General features: G+C 38.3%; 1 protein-coding gene across 5 annotated transcripts in view; it reads left to right on the plus strand.

Moving 5' to 3' along the window:
* Nucleotides 1–18,536, plus strand: part of ARHGEF4 (Rho guanine nucleotide exchange factor 4) — a 262,203-nt gene that overhangs the window by 139,804 nt on the left and 103,863 nt on the right. For all 5 annotated transcript variants that reach the window (XM_053910198.1, XM_019469507.2, XM_053910200.1 and 2 more), the window contains one exon: nt 13,355–13,481. In XM_053910198.1, the coding sequence (XP_053766173.1) occupies nt 13,355–13,481 (127 nt within the window). The remainder of the gene's footprint in view (nt 1–13,354; nt 13,482–18,536) is intronic.

The raw sequence follows: 18,536 nt of genomic DNA on the forward strand, positions 1-18,536 counted from the left end.
ATGCCTATTCCTCTGCCAATTTTTAATTGGATTATGTATTTACTTGGTGTTGAATTGTAGGAGTTTTTTATATTTTGTATATTAACCCCTTATCAGATATACCATTGGCAAATACATTTATTTATTTGTTTGTTTGTTTGTTTGTTTATTTTAGAGAGTGTGTGAACAGGGAAAGGGAAGAATGAGGGAAAGAGAGAGAATCCTAAATAGGCTCTGCACTGTCAGCACAGAACCTGATGTGGGGCTCAATCTCATGAACATGAGATCATGACCTGAGCCAAAATCAAGAGCCAGACATTTAACTGACTGAGCCACCCAGATGCCCCTACTTTCTTCTATTCAGTAGGCTGAATTTTCATTTTATTAATGGTTTCCTTTACTATGCAAAAGCTTTTCAGTTTTATGTAGCCCAATTGTTTATTTTTGCTTTTGTTTCCTGCCTGGGGAAACATAGAAAAGTACTGCTAAGGTTGATGTCCAAGAGATTACTACCTATGTTTTCTTTTAGGAGATTTATGATTTCATGCATTAGAGTTAGGTCTTTAATCCATTTTGAGTTAATTTTTGTATATGGTATAAGATAGTGGTCTAGTTTCATTTTCCATATAGCTGTCCATGTTTCACAGCACCATTTACTGAAGAGACTATCCTTTCCCTATTATGCATTCTTGCCTGCTTTGTCATAAATTTATTGACCATACATGCATGGGATTACTTCTGGGCCATCTATTCTGTTCAATTGATCTGTGTTTGTTCTTATGCCAGTACAATATGGTTTTTTTTAACTGAGGTACAGTTGGTATAAAACATATTAGTTTCAGGTGGATCACATAGTGATTTGATAATTACATAACAAAATGCTCACCACAGTAAGTTAGCTACTGTCTGTCACCATACAAAGTTATTTACAATATTATTCCCTACAACAGTATTCCCTATGTTGTACTTTTTATCCCTGTGGCTTATTTATTTTATAACTAGAAGCTTTTACCTCTTAATCCCCTTATTTTATTTCATCTATTCCCCCACCCCCTTCCCCTCTGGCAACCACTAGTTTTTTTCTCTATATTTATGAATCTGTTTCTCTTTATTTGTGTTGCTTTTTAGATTCTACATATAAGTGAAATCATATATTTGTCTTTCTCCTGACTGATTATTTAGCATAAATCCCTAGTTCATCCATGTTGTCATGAATGGCAAGATTTCATTCTTTTTTATGGCTGAATAATATTCCATTGTATGTCTTCACTATCTATTCATCTACCAACGGACACTTGGGTTGTTTCCATATTACGGCTATTATAAGTAACACTGCAATAAACATAGGGGTGCATATATCAATAGTATTTTTCACAGAACTAGAACAAAACAAATCCTAAAATTTGTATGAAACCACAGAAGAATAGCCAAAGCTATCTTGAGAAAGAACAAAGCTAGATATAAATACACAGTGGACTATTACTCATCCATAAAAGAAAATGACATCTTACCATTTGTGACAACATGGATGGACCTCTAGGGAATTATGCTAAGCAAATTAAGTCAGACAGAGAAAGATAAATACTGGATAAATTTGCTTATATGTGGAATCTAAAAAACAAAACAAAACTCATAGATACAGAGAACACAATGGTGGCTGCAGAAGGGAAGGAATGGAGAGTGGGCAAAACAGGTCAAAAGGGTCAAGAGGTGCAAACTTCCCATTATAAAATAAATAAGTCATGGGGACATAATATACAGCATGGTGACTATAATCAATAATATCATAGCATATGCTCAAAATTTGTCAAAAGAGCTAATTCTAAAATTATCTTTGTATGGGGACAGGTGGTAATTAGGTTTATGTGGTGATCACTTTGCAGTATACATAAATATCAAATAATTATGTTGTATACCTGAAATCAATATAATGTTATGTGTCAATTATACCTCTATAATTTTTTAAGGACATGGTAGTATGGAATTCATGGAGTATCAGGCAGTATTGAGTGGTCGGTTCTTGGTGGTAGAGAGGCAGATAATAGTGGTTGCCACAGTGGCTAGAAGACAAAATGTGAAAAAGTTGGCCCCCCATCAGTCAATCTTGACTTAATCCTATAAGAAATGGCAGGCTTTTAGGGCTTAAACAGGGAGTGGCATGACAAATATGGTGTACAGGAAGGAGAGAAGATTTAGGAGAATGTTTTAGTAATCCATGTGAAAGATGGCTTGACAGAAAGTTTTGGAAAAATGATATAGTGTCACCAGTTTATATGACTATTTTTAAAAATCAGGTGTAATTGGACCTACACAAATACATGTGTGGGGTCCATTGCCCCCTTAACCAGGACTAAAGTAGATTTCTAGAGAATTCTGAGTCTGAAATTCTCTGATTTTAACAGGTTTGGGGGCCTAAGAGAGAGTCCTGATAATTTAATGGGAAGTGGGGATTATGTACTAGTTGAGTCAAATAATGGTCTGATAGTTTCTACTAGTAAACACAAAAAGAATACTACAGTGTAACTTGAAAGAATCAGAACATTAGGAATTAAAAAAGCATATGTTGAAGGAATTGGAAAACTGGATTACAGTTCTCAAAGTGTGGTCACTGGACTACCATGGATTATTTTGAAGTGTGTTGCTTAATTTCTAAGTAGAGACTCTCTAACTTTCTATCACTGATTTCTAGTGTAATTCCATTATGGAGAAGCATATTCTGTATGATTTCAATCCTTTTAAACTTACGTTGTTGTTGTTACCATTGTTATTATCATTATCAGCAAGGATATAGTCTTTCAGTGAATATTCTGTGTGCACTTGAAAACAACGCATATTCTGAAATTGTTGGGTGGACCGTTCTGTAATTGTCAGTTCTATTTGGTGGATGGTGTTGTTCCCTTCATCTGTTCACTTGCTGTTTCTTTTATTTTTTCACAGCAGTAGAAGTGTTAAAGTATCCAACCATAATTGTGACATTTCTATTTCTCATATATTTTGAAGGTCTGTGGTTAGATGCATACATATTTAGGGTTGTCCTGCCTACTTGGTGAATTCACCCTCTTGTTATGTATGTAGTGTCCTCCTGTATACCTGGTAATTTTCCTTGCTCTGAAGTCTGTTGTGTCTGATATTAGTGTTTTCTTTTGATTAGTGTTTGTGTAGCATATGTTTTTCCATCCTTTTACTTTTTACCCACCTTCATCATTTTGAAAGTGGATTTCTTATGATAGCATATGGTCAGGGTCTTTTTTTTCATTAATCCATTTTGAAAATCTCTGTAATTATATGTTCGTATTTCAATTTAATGTAATTATTGATGTGTTTGGGATTAAGATCTACAGTGTTCTCTGCTTGTTCCTCTGATTCATTGCTCTGTTTCCTTTTACTGTCTTTGGATTATTTTTTAAATTTTCAATTTTAACTTATATGTCATTTTCTTTAACTATATATTGTTATGTGGATTTTTTTCTTAATAGCCAGGCTAGGAATTAATATACATCCTTAACTTTTCATAGTTCACTTATACTTGGTATTTTACTACACCAAGAGAGATGTCTAAAATCTTCCATCAAGGGGCACGTGGGTGTCTCAGTCGATAGAGCATAAAATTCTTGATCTCAGGGTTGTGAGTTCAAGCCCCACATTGGATGTGGAGCCTACCTCAGAAAAAAAAGAAAAAAGAAAACCTTCCACCATATAGGTCTCTTTAATATACCCCCTTAATGCTGTAGTTGTCATAGGTCATCTGCATATATCGAAAACCCTATCAGAAAATATTGTAATTTTTGCTTTTAAGTCAAACATACTTTAAAGAACTTAGAGAAAAATATCTATTATACTTACCTATATATTTACTATTTCTATTGCTCTTCCTTTAATTCCTGACTTTTGAAGTTTCTCTCTAGTATCATTTCCCTTTAGTTTGAAGAGCTTTAAAATTTCTTTAGCATAGGTCTGGTAGTGACAAATTTTCTTAGTTTGCTTCATCTAAGAATGTATTTATTTCACTTTCTTCCCTAAAGTATTTTTTTGTTGGATATAGAATTCTGGGTTGACAGTTGGTGTAGCATTTAAAAAATACTGTTCCACTTCTTTCTGGCCTCCATGAAAAATGTGTAGTCATTTGAATGATTGTTCCCTTATATATATATGATTTGTTGTTAGTTTCTGGCTGCCTTCAAGATTTTTTTCATTGTCTCTTGTCTTCAGTAGTTCAGTTATGATGTGTTGGGCATTGATATTCTTGGGTTTTCCTGTTTGAAGTTTGCTGAGTTTCTTGTACTGTAAGCTAAGGGGTTTTTTTTCATCACATTTAGAATGTTTTCAGAAATTTCTTTTTTCTTCTTCCTCATTTTTTTAAATTTAAATTTTAGTTAGCTAACATACAGTGCAATATTGGTTTAGGAGTAGAATTCAGTGATTCACCACTTACGTACAACACCTAGTGCTCATCACAAGTGCCCTCCTTAGTACCCATCTATATCACTGCCTATCCACCTCCCTCCATCAACCCATATTTTGTGCTCTATAATTAAGAGTCTCTTGTGGTTTGTTTTCCTCTCTTCCCCCCACTTTCCCATATGTTTATCTGTTTTGTTTCTTAAATTCCAGAAATGAGTGAAATCATATAGTATTTGTCTTTCTCTGATTGACTTATTTCACTTAGCATAATACATTCTAGCCCCATCCATGTCACTGCAAATGGAAAGATTTCATTCTTTTTGATGGCTGAGTAATATCCCATTGTGTGTGTGTGTGTGTGTGTGTGTGTGTGTGTGTGTGTGTATATATATATATATATATATATATATATATATATATATATATATACCACGTCTTCTTTATCCATTTGGACATTTAGGGTTTCTCCATAGTTTGGCTATTGTTGATAATAGTGATATATACACTGGAGTGCATGTACCCCTTTGAATCTGTATTTCTGTGTCCTTTGGGCAAATACCTAGTAGTGCAATTGTTGGATGGTAGGGTAGTTCTATTTTTAGTTTCTTGAAGAACCTCCATATTGTTCTCCACAGTGGCTGCACCTATTATCATTTACACCAACAATGCAAGAGTGTTCCTCTTTCTCTGCATCCTTGCCAATACCTGTTGTTTCTTATGTTGTTAATTTTAGCCATTCTGACAGGTGTGAGGTGGTTATTTCATCATGGTTTTGATTTGTATTTCCCTGATGATGAGTGATGGTGAGCATTTTTTTCATATGTCTGTTAGCCATATGGATGTCTTCTTTGGATAAGTATCTATGGATGTCTTCTGTCCATTTCTTAACTGGCTTATTTGTTTTTTGGCTGTTGAGTTTAATAAGTTCTTTATAGATTTTGGATACTAAACCTTTATCAGATATGTCATTTGCAAATGTCTTCTCCCATTCCTAGGCTGTATTTTAGTTTTGTTGATTGTTTCCTTCACTGTGCAGAAGCTTTTTTTCTTGATGAAATTCCAATAGTTGATGTTTGCTTTTGTTTCCTTTGCCTTTGGCAGTGTGTCTAGTAAGAAGTTGCTCCAGGTGAGATCAAAGAGGTTGCTGCCTGGGTTCTCCTCTAGGATTTTGATGGTTTCCTGTCTCACATTTAGGTCTTTTATCCATTTTGAATTTATTTTTATGTATGTGTAAGAAAGTGGTGCAGTTTCATTCTTCTGCATATTGCTGTCCAGTTTTTCCCAACACCTTTTGCTGAAGAGACTGTCTTTATGCCACTGGATATTCTTTCCTGCTTAGTTGAAGATGAGTTGACCATACAGTTGTGGGTCCATTTCTGGGTTTTCTATTCAGAACACCAAAGTTCTGTAGGGGTTCTGTATTCAGCGTTTTGTTTTCTGAACCCCTTAGCTGAGGCTAAGACTTCCAGTACTATTTTAAATAGTAATGATGAGAGTGGACATCCTTGTCTTGTTCCTAACTGTAGAGAAATGGTTCTCAATTTTTCCCCTTTGAGGATGATATTAGCTGTGGATCTCTTATATACAGCCTTAATGATGTTAAGGTATGTCCCATGTATGCCTACTTTGTTGAGGGTTTTTATCAAGAATGAATGTTGTATTTTATCAAATGCTTTTTCTGCATCTATTGACAAGACCATATGGTTCTTATCATTTCTCTTATAATATAGTGTATCATGATGATTTATTTGCAAATATTGAATCAGTCCTGCAGCTCAGGAATAAATCCCACTTGATCATGGTGAATACTCTAATGTACTATTAAATTCGATTTGTTAGTATCTTGTTGAGAATTTTTGCATCCATATTATCAGGGATATTGGCCTGTAATTCTCCTTTGAGTGGGGTCTTTGTTTTGGAATCAAAGTAATGCTGGCCTCAATAAAATCAGTTTGGAAGTTTTCCTTCCATTTCTATTTTTTGGAACAGTTTGAGAAGAATATGTATTAACTCTTCTTTAAATGTCTGGTAGAATTCCCCTGGGAAACCATCTGGCCCAGGACTCTGTTTGGTGGGAGATTTTTTATTACTGGTTCAATTTCTTTGATGGTTAAGGGTCTGTTCAAATTTTCTATTTCTTCCTGTTTCAGTTTTGGTAGTTTGTGAGTTTCTAGGAATTCATCCATTTCTTCCAGATTGCCTGCAGTTTGTTGGCATATAATTTTTCATAGTATTCTCATAATTGTTTGTATTTCTGTGGTATTGATTGTGATATATCCTCTTTCATTTGTAATTTTATCTATTTGGGTCCTTCCTCTTTCTTTTTGATCAGTCTGGCTAGGGGGTTATCATTTTTGTTAATTCTCTCAAAGAACTAGCTCTTAGTTTCATTGATCTGTTCTACTGGGTTTTTTGTTTGTTTCTGTAAAAGTTATTTCTGCTCTAATCTTTATTATTCCCCTTCTTCTGTTGGCTTTACTTTATTTGCTTCCTTTTCTATCTCCTTTAGGTGTAAGGTTAGGTTGTGTATTTGGGACCTTTCTTGCTTCTTGAGGTAAGCCTAAATTACAATATACTTCCCTCTTAGGACTCCCTTTGCTGCATCCCAAAGGTTTTGGACTGTCATGGTTTCATTTTTATTTGCTTCCATGTATTTTTTTAAATATTTATTTATTTTGAGAGAGGGAGAGAGCATGAGAAGAGGAGGGGCAGAAAGCGAGAGAGAGAGAGAGAGAGAGAGAGAGAGAGAGAGAGAGAATCCCAAGCAGGCTCCACTGTCAACGCAGAGCACTACGCGGGGCTCTATCTCATGAACTGTGAGATCATGACCTGAGCCCAAATCCAAAGTCAGACACTTAACTGAGCCACTCAGGCATCCCTGCTTCCTGTATTTTTTTAATTTCTTCTATTTCCTGGTCAACCTATTCATTCTTTAATAGAATATCCTTTTACCTCCATGTACTTGAAGGTCTTCCAAACTTTTTCTTGTGGTTGACTATATGTTTCATAGTGTTGTGATCTGAAAATATGCATGGCATGATCTCAATCTTTTTGTATTTGTTGAAGGCTGACTTGTGACCCAGTATGTGATCTGTCCTGGAGAATGTTCCATGTGTACTCAAAAAGAATGTGTATTCTGCTGTTTTAGGATGAAATATTCTGAATATATCTGCAAAGTGCATATGGTCCAGTGTGTCATTCAAAGCCATTGTTTCCTTATGAGGAGGTATGTCCTGTGGTTTTCTGCTTAGATGCCATAACTGTAAGTGGGGTGTTAAAGTCCCCTACTATTATTGTATTATTATCAATGAGTGTCTTTATGTTTGTGATTAATTGATTTATATATTTGGGTGCTTTCAAGCTGGGGGCATAAATATAATTGATAGATCTTCTTGGTGGATAGACCCCATTATTATGATATAATGCCCTTCTTCACCTCTTGTTACAGTCTGTTTTAAAATCTAATTTGTCTGATGTAAGTATGGCTACTCTAGTTTTCTTTTGACGTCCATTAGCATGTTAGAGGGTTCTCCATCCCCTCACTTTCAATCTGCAGGTGTCTTTAGGTCTAAAATGAGTCATAGGCAGCATATACATGAATCTTGTTTTTTATTTATTCTGATGCCCTTTGTCTTTTGATTGAAATATTTAGTCCATTTACATTCAGAGTGATTATTGAAATATATGAATTTAGTGACATTGTGTTGCCTGTAGTGTTGGTTTCTGGTGACGCGCTCTGGTCCTTTCTAGTGTTTGTTGCTTTTGGTCTTTTGTTTTCTCCACTCAGAGTCCTCAAAATTTCTTGTAGGGCTGACTCCTGTAGTTTTTGTTTGTTGGGGAAACTCTTTATCTCTCCTTCTATTTTGAATGACAGCCTTGCTGGATAGAGTATTCTTGGCTGCATATTTTTCCTATTTAGCAAGTTGAATATATCTCGCCAGTCCTTTCTGGCCTGTCAAGTTTCTGTGGACAGTTCTACTATGAACCTGATATGTCTTTCCTTGTAGGTTAAGGACTTTTTTTCCCCTTGGTGCGTTCAGTATTCTTTCCTTGTTTGTGTTTTTTGTGAATTTGATTATGACATGTCTTGGTGATGGCTGGCTTTTATTGAATTTGATGGGAGTTCTCTGTGTTTCTTGGATTTTATATCTGTGTCCTTTCCCAGAATAGGGAAGTTTTCATCTATAATTTGCTCACATAAACCTTCTGCCCCTTTTTCTCTCTCTTCATCTTCTGGGACTCCTAGGTTATAAATATTATTATATTTTAATAAATTGCTGAGTTCCCTAAGTCTGCCTTCAGGATCTCTCACTTTTGTTTCCCTCTTCTTTTCAGTTTCATTATTTTCCATAATTTTATCTTCTATATCACTATTTTGCTCCTCTGCCTCATCATCCATCCTCATTTTTATGGCCTCCATTTGGGTTTGCGTCTTGGTTATAGCAATTTTAACTTCAGTCTGACTAGATTTTACTTCTTTTATCTCTGCAGAAAGGGATTATCTTGTGTCTTCTATGCTTTCTTCAAGCCTACCTAGTATCCTTATAATCATTGTTTTAAATTCTAGTTCAGACACTTACTTAATTCTGCATTGATTAAATCCCTGGCTGTCATTTCTTCTGTTTTTTTCTTTTGAGGTGAATTCCTCCTTCTTGTCATTTTGGAGGAAGAAAACAACAACAACAATAATAGTAATAATAGAATGAAATAAAAATTTAAATTTTTTAAATATCAAATAAAGGAAGCTGGATCTTAGGTGTGTTTTGGTCTGCTTGTTAAGAGAAGCTCGATTAAAAAAAAGAAAAAAATTAAAATTAAAAAATAAAAAATAATAAGATAAAATAAAAAATTTTGCTCTTTTTGTGTCCAAGAAACAAAAGAAAAGAAAAACAACAACAAAAACAAAAACAAAACAACAAAAAAGTGAACAAACCAACAAACAGAAAAACCCAAATGAAGCTAGATCCATTTTCCTCTAGAGCTGAATCTTTGCAGCACTCTATGATCAGTAGGCTAAGCTCCCAGAAGGGATTTGTACTGGTCCTCTGGGGGAGGGGTCTGCTGATCTGATTCCAAGGCCCACTTACCCTAGTGGAGTTGGACCTGGAGGCAACAGGGATGCAAGGCTTGGTATAACAGCCCTGTTCTCCACTTAGTGGCACTGTTTTGCTCACTGGAGTCAATCAGTGTTGATGGGCTAATGGTGTAAATGGCTTCACCCTGCTCTCTAGTCTCTGAAGTGAGAAGCTCGCACTCTCACAGACACACGGATCAGTCACCCATCCTGTGCCCCCTGCTTCTGTCAGCTCTCTGCCTTCCTCCTGTCTGTGTCTGAGCTGTCTGCCTACCAGGCGGCACCTCTCTCCAGAGTTTTATCTCAGGTGCAGTTGTGTTCCAAAACCACACATCAGAGACTCCCATGGTTCAGACCTGCAGTGATCTTCTGGGGGAGGGTCTCACTGTGCTGTAGCTGGGGCCAGCTTGTCCCAGGAAATAGTCATCCCACTGCAGAATGGCAGAAGTTCAGAGTTTATGGTAACTCACAACACAGAGCTGGCACCAGGATTTGCTGCCCTTAGCTGTCATCCTTTGTTCCTGTATGGGTGCCATGGTGGCTTGATGGTGCCTACTGGATCTTCTACCTGTGGATAGGCCATATAACCCCTACCAAATGCACTCCAAGGAAGGGAACATCTTCTCCCCACATGATCCAGGGGATCCTCAGACCTTGCTGCCTGCTCCCAGGGCTCTGCCCTGCTTCCTCACCAGAGCACCGCCAGGTGCTGACCTCTGAAACTTCAGATTCAGTGCTCTAATGTTTATAAAAAACTGGCAGTATTGAAACTCTCTCCTTTTTCTCTTGTCAGTGGTTTTGGGGAACAGTTGTTTTGTGCAGTCCCCAGTTCGTGTTTTCACTCTTTCTCTCTAGTTGCTTTCAGAGGGAGTGCTTTCTTGTGCAAACCCAGTGCACTGCTCTCTCTCCCCCTCTCTTTTCCTCTCCATGAAAACAGCCCCCTCCCCTCTGGGGCACTGCAGCTCTTCACTTCCCCAGTTCCCCTCTCTGCACTATGTACCTGCTGTGTTCTTTCCTTCGAATTATTCAGACTATTCTGTTAATCCTCAGACTGATTTCCTAGGTGTTCAAAATGGTTTGATGTTGATCTCGCTGTGTTTGAGGGACAGACAAGTCCCCTTACTACTCTGCCATCTTAACTCTTCCTCCAAGAAATTTGTTGATATTGTTCTCCACCACACTTTCTCTTCTGTTCCTGCATCTCTGATGGCAGAATGTTAGATGTTTATTGTTGTCCTATAAGTCCCTGAGGCTCTGTTCATTTTTTCCAATACAGTAAAACCTTGGTTTATGAGTAACTTGTTCTGCGAGTGTTCCACAAGATGAACAAACATTTCTAATAAATTTTAACTTGATAAACAAGTGATGTCTTCCAATACAAGCAGTGTGTGATGCTGAACATTGCATGATCACAACTGAGCCAATGGTTCTTGAAATTCACTTTGATATATGAGTGCTTTGGATTACAAGCATGTTTCCAGAATGAATTATGCTAGCAAGCCAAGGTTTTACTGTATTATTGTTTCTCTGTTCTTCAGACTGGATCATTTCTTTTGAGCTATTTAGTTTACTGATTCTTTCCTCAGTAATCTTATGTTGTAATTAAAACTTACCAGTGAATTTTTTATTTCAGTTATTATATTTTTCAGTTCTAATATATCAATTTCATTCTTTTTTTTTCATCTATATTTAACCCTTGAACAACAGAGGGGTTAAGAGTGCTAACTTCACACACAGTCAAAATCCACACATAACTTTTGATTCCCATAAAATTTACCAATAGCCTATTGTTGACCAGAAACCTTACTAACATAAGCAGTCAGTTATCACTTCTTGTTCATGTTGTATGTATTACATACTTTATTCTTACAATAAGCAAACTAGAGAAAAAAAATGTTAAGAAAATCATAAGGAAGAGAAAATACATTTACAGCACTGTACTGTAGTTATCAAAAAAAAATCCACATGTAAGTGGACCCGCACACTTCAAAACTGTGTTATTCAAGTGTCAACTATATCTCCCTGCTGTTATTTTCCATTCAGTTCAAGAGTACTTCTTAGAGTCTGGTTATAAGAGCTGCTTTAAAGTCTGATAATTTCAACTACCATGTTACCTTGGTGTTGAGATCTGTTGGTTGTCCTTTCCCTTAAACATTACTGAGACTTTCATAGTTGTTTGTATGTTAAGTCATTTTGAATAATATCTTGGACATTTTGAATACTATGTTATGAGACTCTGGACCTTGTTTAGTTGCTGTGGAGAATGATGGCTATTACATTTTTTAAGAAGTTGATCCAATTTAGACTACAAGTTCTTACTGGTCTTCAGGGGCTTAGGTCATTTCAGTTTTCAAGGTGTTTTCAGTGCTATTTGGATAATTTAGATCACTCAGTGGCTAGTCTGGGACCTGTAAAATGTTCTATTCCATAGTTCAGTTCTCAAAGACTTTCTACCCTGTTTAGGCTCAGATCCACCCATGCACAGTTTGGGGTAAGTCCTGGAGTTTATACACTTTTTGGGATCATTTTCTTGAATTTCTTCCTCTCTGAATTCTTCCAGACACTTTATCATTCCAGAAGCCCCTATATTCCTGATCTTTTTGCAAGAAAGCTGGGCTTTTGTTTTCCTACTTTGCAATATACTTCCTGCAAATGTGTCTGCCTCTAGAGCCAAGCAGCAGGAAAACAGAGATAGAAAAATGAAACAGGATTCTCCTCCCACCTCCATGTTCTTAGGACCAGAGCTCCTCTAGTCGTGGAGGATTCCCCTTCCTCAGGGTTTTAGGTGCCTATCGGGCTGTCACTGCCATACTACAATAGGATTTCCTGGGAATTGGGGGTGGGAGGAAACAACAACAGAGAAGATTTTTCCCATTCATTCATACTCTTAGGGGCCCCTTTTCCTTCTCTTCAGACCAGAAAGGGCTTCTTTTGGAGTACCTTTTGGGCACACCCAGTTTCAAGTTGCTGTTGAGATCAAGCCAGAGGATATCATAGGGACAACAAAAGAATTTTCTAAGCACTACTTGCTTAATCACTTCAGGGATACAAAAGAGAAGGAAAAGGAACAAACATTTATTTGAATACATACCAAAATTTTTAAATTTTTTTAAACATTTATTTATTTTTAAGACAGAGAACACAAGCAGGGGAGGGGTAAAGAGAGAGGGAGACACACAGAAATCGAAACAGGCTTCAGGCTCCAACCTGTCAGCACAGAGCCCGACATGGGGCTCAAACTCACAGACTGCAAGATCATGACCCAAGCCAAAGTCAGACGCTCAACCGACTGAGCCACCCAGGTGCCCCTACATATGAAAATGTTTAAGCTAATCTAATAACCTTACAAAGTAGACAAAACTGGAAGGGGCCAATTTTATATCTGGATGATAGAATGATAAAGAATGGGACAATATCCCTTGTCTTCCTAAGACCCTATGCAACACTGGTCCTTACAATTTGAAGGGTAAGTCTGTCTCATATTTATGAAATGCCCAGGACTTCATGGGTAGTATTTTACTTAAGCACCCCTAAAATAATATGCCTTAATTAAAACTAACAGTCATGCTTTTGGAGAAATGTCAGGCTGTGTGACTGAGCAGCTGGAGATTTGGGAGTTTGGAGACCTTCTCAATAGTCCTTATTTCACATTGTTGAGTGACAACCTGTTCTGCCACAATTATCATATATGGCCATACAGGTTACAGACCCCAGGAGAAGTTTTCTGGGTTTTTTCCTCATGGATTTTGATGTAAATGGCACCTCCTGAAGCTGTGTGCATTTTGGCTGTGTATCCTGCTCACAGCAAAGATCCTGGACAATGATAAAAGTACGATGTGGCAATGACAGCATATCATCTCTTTTCTTCATTTACTCTCTGCCTCTTTCCTCCTCTCCCAGTGTTGGAGGAAGATGACTGTGACCTCTCCAGAGTCTTTGAGTCTCGCTAGAAGAAACCATCCATTCTCCCAGAGTGCCCCAACAGGACTGAACTGCATGGGCTGGCCAGAGTACCTACCAGACACTGGTGAGTCATGTGCCTCTCTCTTTTGTTTTATACTCTGGTGTCCTAGAAAGGACAAGAAATGAGAGAGTATCGTTGACTGCTATGTTTACTTGTCTGGCAGAAGTAGCTTGAAGGTGAGACAGATAAACCAGTGTCTCTTATCCCTTCAGTTAGGAAGAGGTCCCTAGCACCCAGAGAAAGGGAATTATTGGCTTGGGGAAGATTCCATTATTGAATCCCCAAACCTGCCTCCATTCATTTATTTTGAGTAAAACTAATGTTCATCTCTTGGGTCTAGCAATAGGATATAACTATAGGATATACAACTTGCAGAAGAAATAATCACATAGAGAGTTGTCTTTAGTCTAGAATGGAACTTGAGTGTTTTCCCTTTGACAGACAAGCTTCTTCTGTGAGTTTTATGGCTGCCTCTCTGAGTCTCTTACCCAAATCTGTGGCAAACAGCATCACATCATATATTTGCCCATAAAAGCACTGGCCTTTGTGCCAGAAGGAAACTGGGCCCCAGTGAGAGCCAAGATAGGGCATCCTCATGCATAGCCACCACCTTTCCCAGACCTAACCTAGGAGGGGCTTGCATATGCTGAAAATGTTCAAGGGCTCCTGGTGTCAAGTGTCAGATCTTGAGCAGGTGCAGATTTTATTAGCAACCTTATTGTCTGAAAGCTGGCTGGAAGGAGAGGCCAATCTGGTGTTTAGGAAAGACAAAGAATGGAGGGCACCTGGGTGGTTCAGTTGGTTGAGTGTCCAACTTCAGCTCAGGTCATGATCTCACAGTTCATGAGTTTGAGCCCCACGTCAGGCTCACTGCTGTCAGCCTGTTAGTGCAGAGCCTGTTTCGGATCCTCTGTCCCCCTCACTCTGCCCCTCCCCGGCTTGCACTCACCCAAAAATAAATAAATATATATTTTTTAAATATAAAGAATGGTAAAGCCCTAGACAGGGTTGAAAAAGCAAAATAGCTACACCTGTCAAACATGTACTTCATCCAGACTTGGGGAGTGGGAACAGGACTGACATTCCAGGCAAAAGATGATAGGAGCAGAGTGGCTAGGCTCTGGGGGTTCAAGTGCAGCATATGCCATCCTGAGGAAGGTCAGCTCTGATGCAGAACTGAGTCCTGAACTCTGAATCCAACTCAGTGCATACAAGGTGCTGGTCCTGGGGGAGCTAGCTGCTCTGATTAGGTGGTGGACATGATTATTTTCCATTAGCAAATGTATGTGCTTATGCTGCATCATGCAGTGGACTTATTCTTTCCCAGATAGGTTGTGATTTAAATTCACAGTAAGCAAAGTCATGAAAAGGTAAGTTTGACAACTGCTGAAAGAATGTTTTCAAAGGAAACAGATATTTCTAACATAGGTCTTCATTAAGTTATGGGATTATTTACAGGCTCATGGAAGGAGCAGTAATTGGTGACAATAGTGTTTTTCCAGTGATAATTCTCAAGGCTGAATTTGCCCTTTGAAGTTAGAACTTTCTTACAAATCCAAAGCTTAATAATCATATGTGCCTAAAATTTCAGAGGTTCATTTGAATTAACTGACAGGTGGGGGTGCCTGGGTGGCTCAGTCAGTTAAGCGTATGACTCTTGATTTTGGCTTAGGTCATGATCTCACGGTATCATGGGTTCAAGCCCCATGTCGGGCTCTGCGCTGACCCTGCGGAGCCTGCTTGGGATTCCCTCTCTCTCTCTCTCTCCCGCTCTCTGCCCCTCCTGATTCACGCTGTCTCTCAGAATAAATAAATAAATTTTAAAAAAATTGACAGGTGTGGGCGCCTGGGTCGCTAAGTCGGTTGAGTGTCCGACTTCGGCTCAGGTCATGATCTCGCAGTCTGTGAGTTCCAGCCCCACATCGGGCTCTGTGCTGATGGCTCAGAGCCTGGAGCCTGCTTTGGATTCTGTGTCTCCCTCTCTCTCTGACCCTCCCCCGCTCATGCTGTGTCTCTCTCTGTCAAAAAATAAATAAAACATTAAAAAAATTTTTTTTAAAAATTGACAGGTGAATTTATTGCAGAATAATCAAAAAACCTCAGTGACACATATGTCCTGACATGCTTGCACCCCAAGGATACTGCTCTGGATGTAAGAGATCGGGGCTCTGGCTCTAGCTGCACTAGATATGGGGGTGAGAAATCGTGCACATCCCTCATTTCTCTGTATTTCAGATTCCTTCATTATTCAAAAAAGGAATAATAATTCCTCTTTTCCCATTTCATCAGGTTAATATTGACAGTCAAGTTAATATGGACTTGGGTCTCTGTATTTAGCTTAGGAAAGCCTTCTTTTCTTTATCACTTCTATTCCAACTGTTCTGTTCCAGACTTCTGGGGTTATATTTCCAGTCTCTATCCCCAGAACCTCTCTCATCATTTTCATTATTTTAAAAAATGTTTCTGCTTAGGTCTTGGAGAATTTCTGTTTTATCTTCTACTTTGTTTTTCTGGTTTTACCTACCTGTTCATTGCCTCCTAGATTTGTGATTCAGTGATCACACTTTTAATCTACAATAAATCTTTCCAATGTCCTATAGAAGTTTGGTAAAAACAGAATATTGAGAATTTCGTAACAACTTTCTCCTGTTCATGTTTTATAAATTTATTTGCAAATTCATCTGCATTTGTTTTGACTGGTAGTTTTTCTATAGGTGAAATTTCTCTATTTGCTTATCCTTACAGATATCAATCTTTCCCCAACAAGGGCTTGTTATCAAGTAGTTGGAGACAACATCCTTTCAGAGACTGCTATAGAGTGCTATTAAACTCCTTCAAACACAGCTGAAGCAAGAAGTGAAAGGCTTCCCTGTAATGTGTATCACAAGTTCAGTCACCTTGGAGGGAGCTGTAAGCAGTGCCAGCCGGAAACTTTGCTTCTTTTCAGCATTTCTTTTACATGTGTGGAGTAGCCAAGAATTATCCTCATGTGGGAGCATGCCACCCTTTGCCCCACAAGTTGGTGCCCAGAATAAATTGCACCACATCCACTCCACTCTCAGTGGAACCAGCAGAGCCAGATACAACTCTGCAAGTTGCCAGCATACAGATGCACACAGACTAGGGTAAAACCCTCTGCTCCTCCAGAGCCCATGCCCATTACTTAGGGAGGTTGGCGAGGTTCTACCAGGCACTTTCCTACTTGCCTTCTGTTTCCATTGTTATTTCGAAGGTATGGGTCACTTCTTTCTTCAAGCCAATTATATCTTATGGGTGAATTTCTCTACTTTTTAAACAGCTTTATTGAAATATAGTTCACATTCCATAAAGTTCACCCATTTAAAGTGTACAATTCAGATTTTATTAGTCTGTTCACATATAGGTGTAATCATCACCACAAATTTTCCTATTCTGGATTTGCATATGAATGGAATCCTATAGGACCTAGTCTTTTGTGACTTTTTTCACTGAGAATAGTGTTTTCAAGGTTCATCCATGTTGTCACATGTATCATTCCTTTTGATGACTGAATAATAACCCATTTTATACAGATGTACCACAACTTGCTTATCCATTCATCTACTGGTGGACATTTGGATTGTTTCCAGCTTTCAGCTATTATGTATAATGCTGCTATAAAAATTCATGTACAAGTTTTAATGAAGCCATATGTTTTCACTCACATACATAGGACTAGAACTGGTGGGTCAGATGTTAACTTTATTTTGAATCATTTGAAGAATTGCTAAACTGTGTTCTTTTTTTTTTAATATATGAAATTTATTGTCAGATTGGTTTCCATACATCACCCAGTGCTCATCCCAACAGGTGCCCTCCTCGATACCCATCACCCACCCTCCCCTCCCTCCCACCCCCCATCAGCCCTCAGTTTGTTCTCAGTTTTTAAGAGTCTCTTATGCTTTGGCTCTCTCCCACTCTAACCACTTTTTTTTTTTCCTTCCCCTCCCCCAAGGGTTCCTGTTAAGTTTCTCAGGATCCACATAAGAGTGAACGCATATGGTATCTGTCTTTCTCTGTATGGCTTATTTCACTTAGCATAACACTTTCCAGTTCCATCCACGTTGATACAAAGGGCCATATCTCATTGCCATGTAGTACTCCATTGATGGACATTTAGGCTCTTTCCATAATTTGGCTGTTGTTGAGTGTGCTGCTATAAACATTGGGGTACAAGTGCCCCTATGCATCAGTACTCCTGTATCCCTTGGGTAAATTCCTAGCAGTGCTACTGCTGGGTCATAGGGTAGGACTATTTTTAATTTTTTGAGGAACCTCCACATTGTTTTCCAGAGTGGCTGCACCAATTTTCATTCCCACCAACAGTACAAGAGGGTTCCCGTTTCTCCACATCCTCTCCAGCACCTGTAGTCTCCTGATTTGTTCATTTTGGCCACTCTGACTGGCGTGAGGTGATATCTGAGTGTGGTTTTAATTTGTATTTCCCTGATGAGAAGCGACGTTGAGCATCTTTTCATGTGCCTGTTGGCCATCCGGATGTCTTCTTTAGAGAAGTGTCTATTCATGTTTTCTGCCCATTTCTTCACTGGGTTATTTGTTTTTCAGGTGTGGAGTTTGGTGAGCTCTTTATAGATCTTGGATACTAGCCCTTTGTCCAATATGTCATTTGCAAATATCTCTTCCCATTCCGTTGGTTGCCTTTTAGTTTTGTTGATTGTTTCCTTTGCTGTGCAGAAGTTTTTATCTTCATGAGGTCCCAATAGTTCATTTTTGCTTTTAATTCCCTTGCCTTTGAGGATGTGTCAAGTAAGAAATTGCTACGGCTGAGGTCAGAGAGGTCTTTTCCTGCTTTCTCCTCTAAGGTTTTGATGGTTTCCTGTCTCACATTCAGGTCCTTTATCCATTTTGAGTTTATTTTTGTGAATGGTGTGAGAAAGTGGTCTAGTTTCAACCTTTTGCATGTTGCTGTCCAGTTCTCCCAGCACCATTTGTTAAAGAGACTGTCTTTTTTCCATTGGATATTCTTTCCTGCTTTGTCAAAGATGAGTTGGCCATACGTTTGTGGGTCTAGTTCTGGGGTTTCTATTCTATTCCGTTGGTCTATGTGTCTGTTTTTGTGCCAATACCATACTGTCTTGA

The sequence above is a fragment of the Panthera pardus genome, unplaced genomic scaffold (assembly GCF_024362965.1).
Source record: "Panthera pardus isolate Hobbes unplaced genomic scaffold, ASM2436296v1 HiC_scaffold_10, whole genome shotgun sequence".
Taxonomy (NCBI): domain Eukaryota; kingdom Metazoa; phylum Chordata; class Mammalia; order Carnivora; family Felidae; genus Panthera; species Panthera pardus.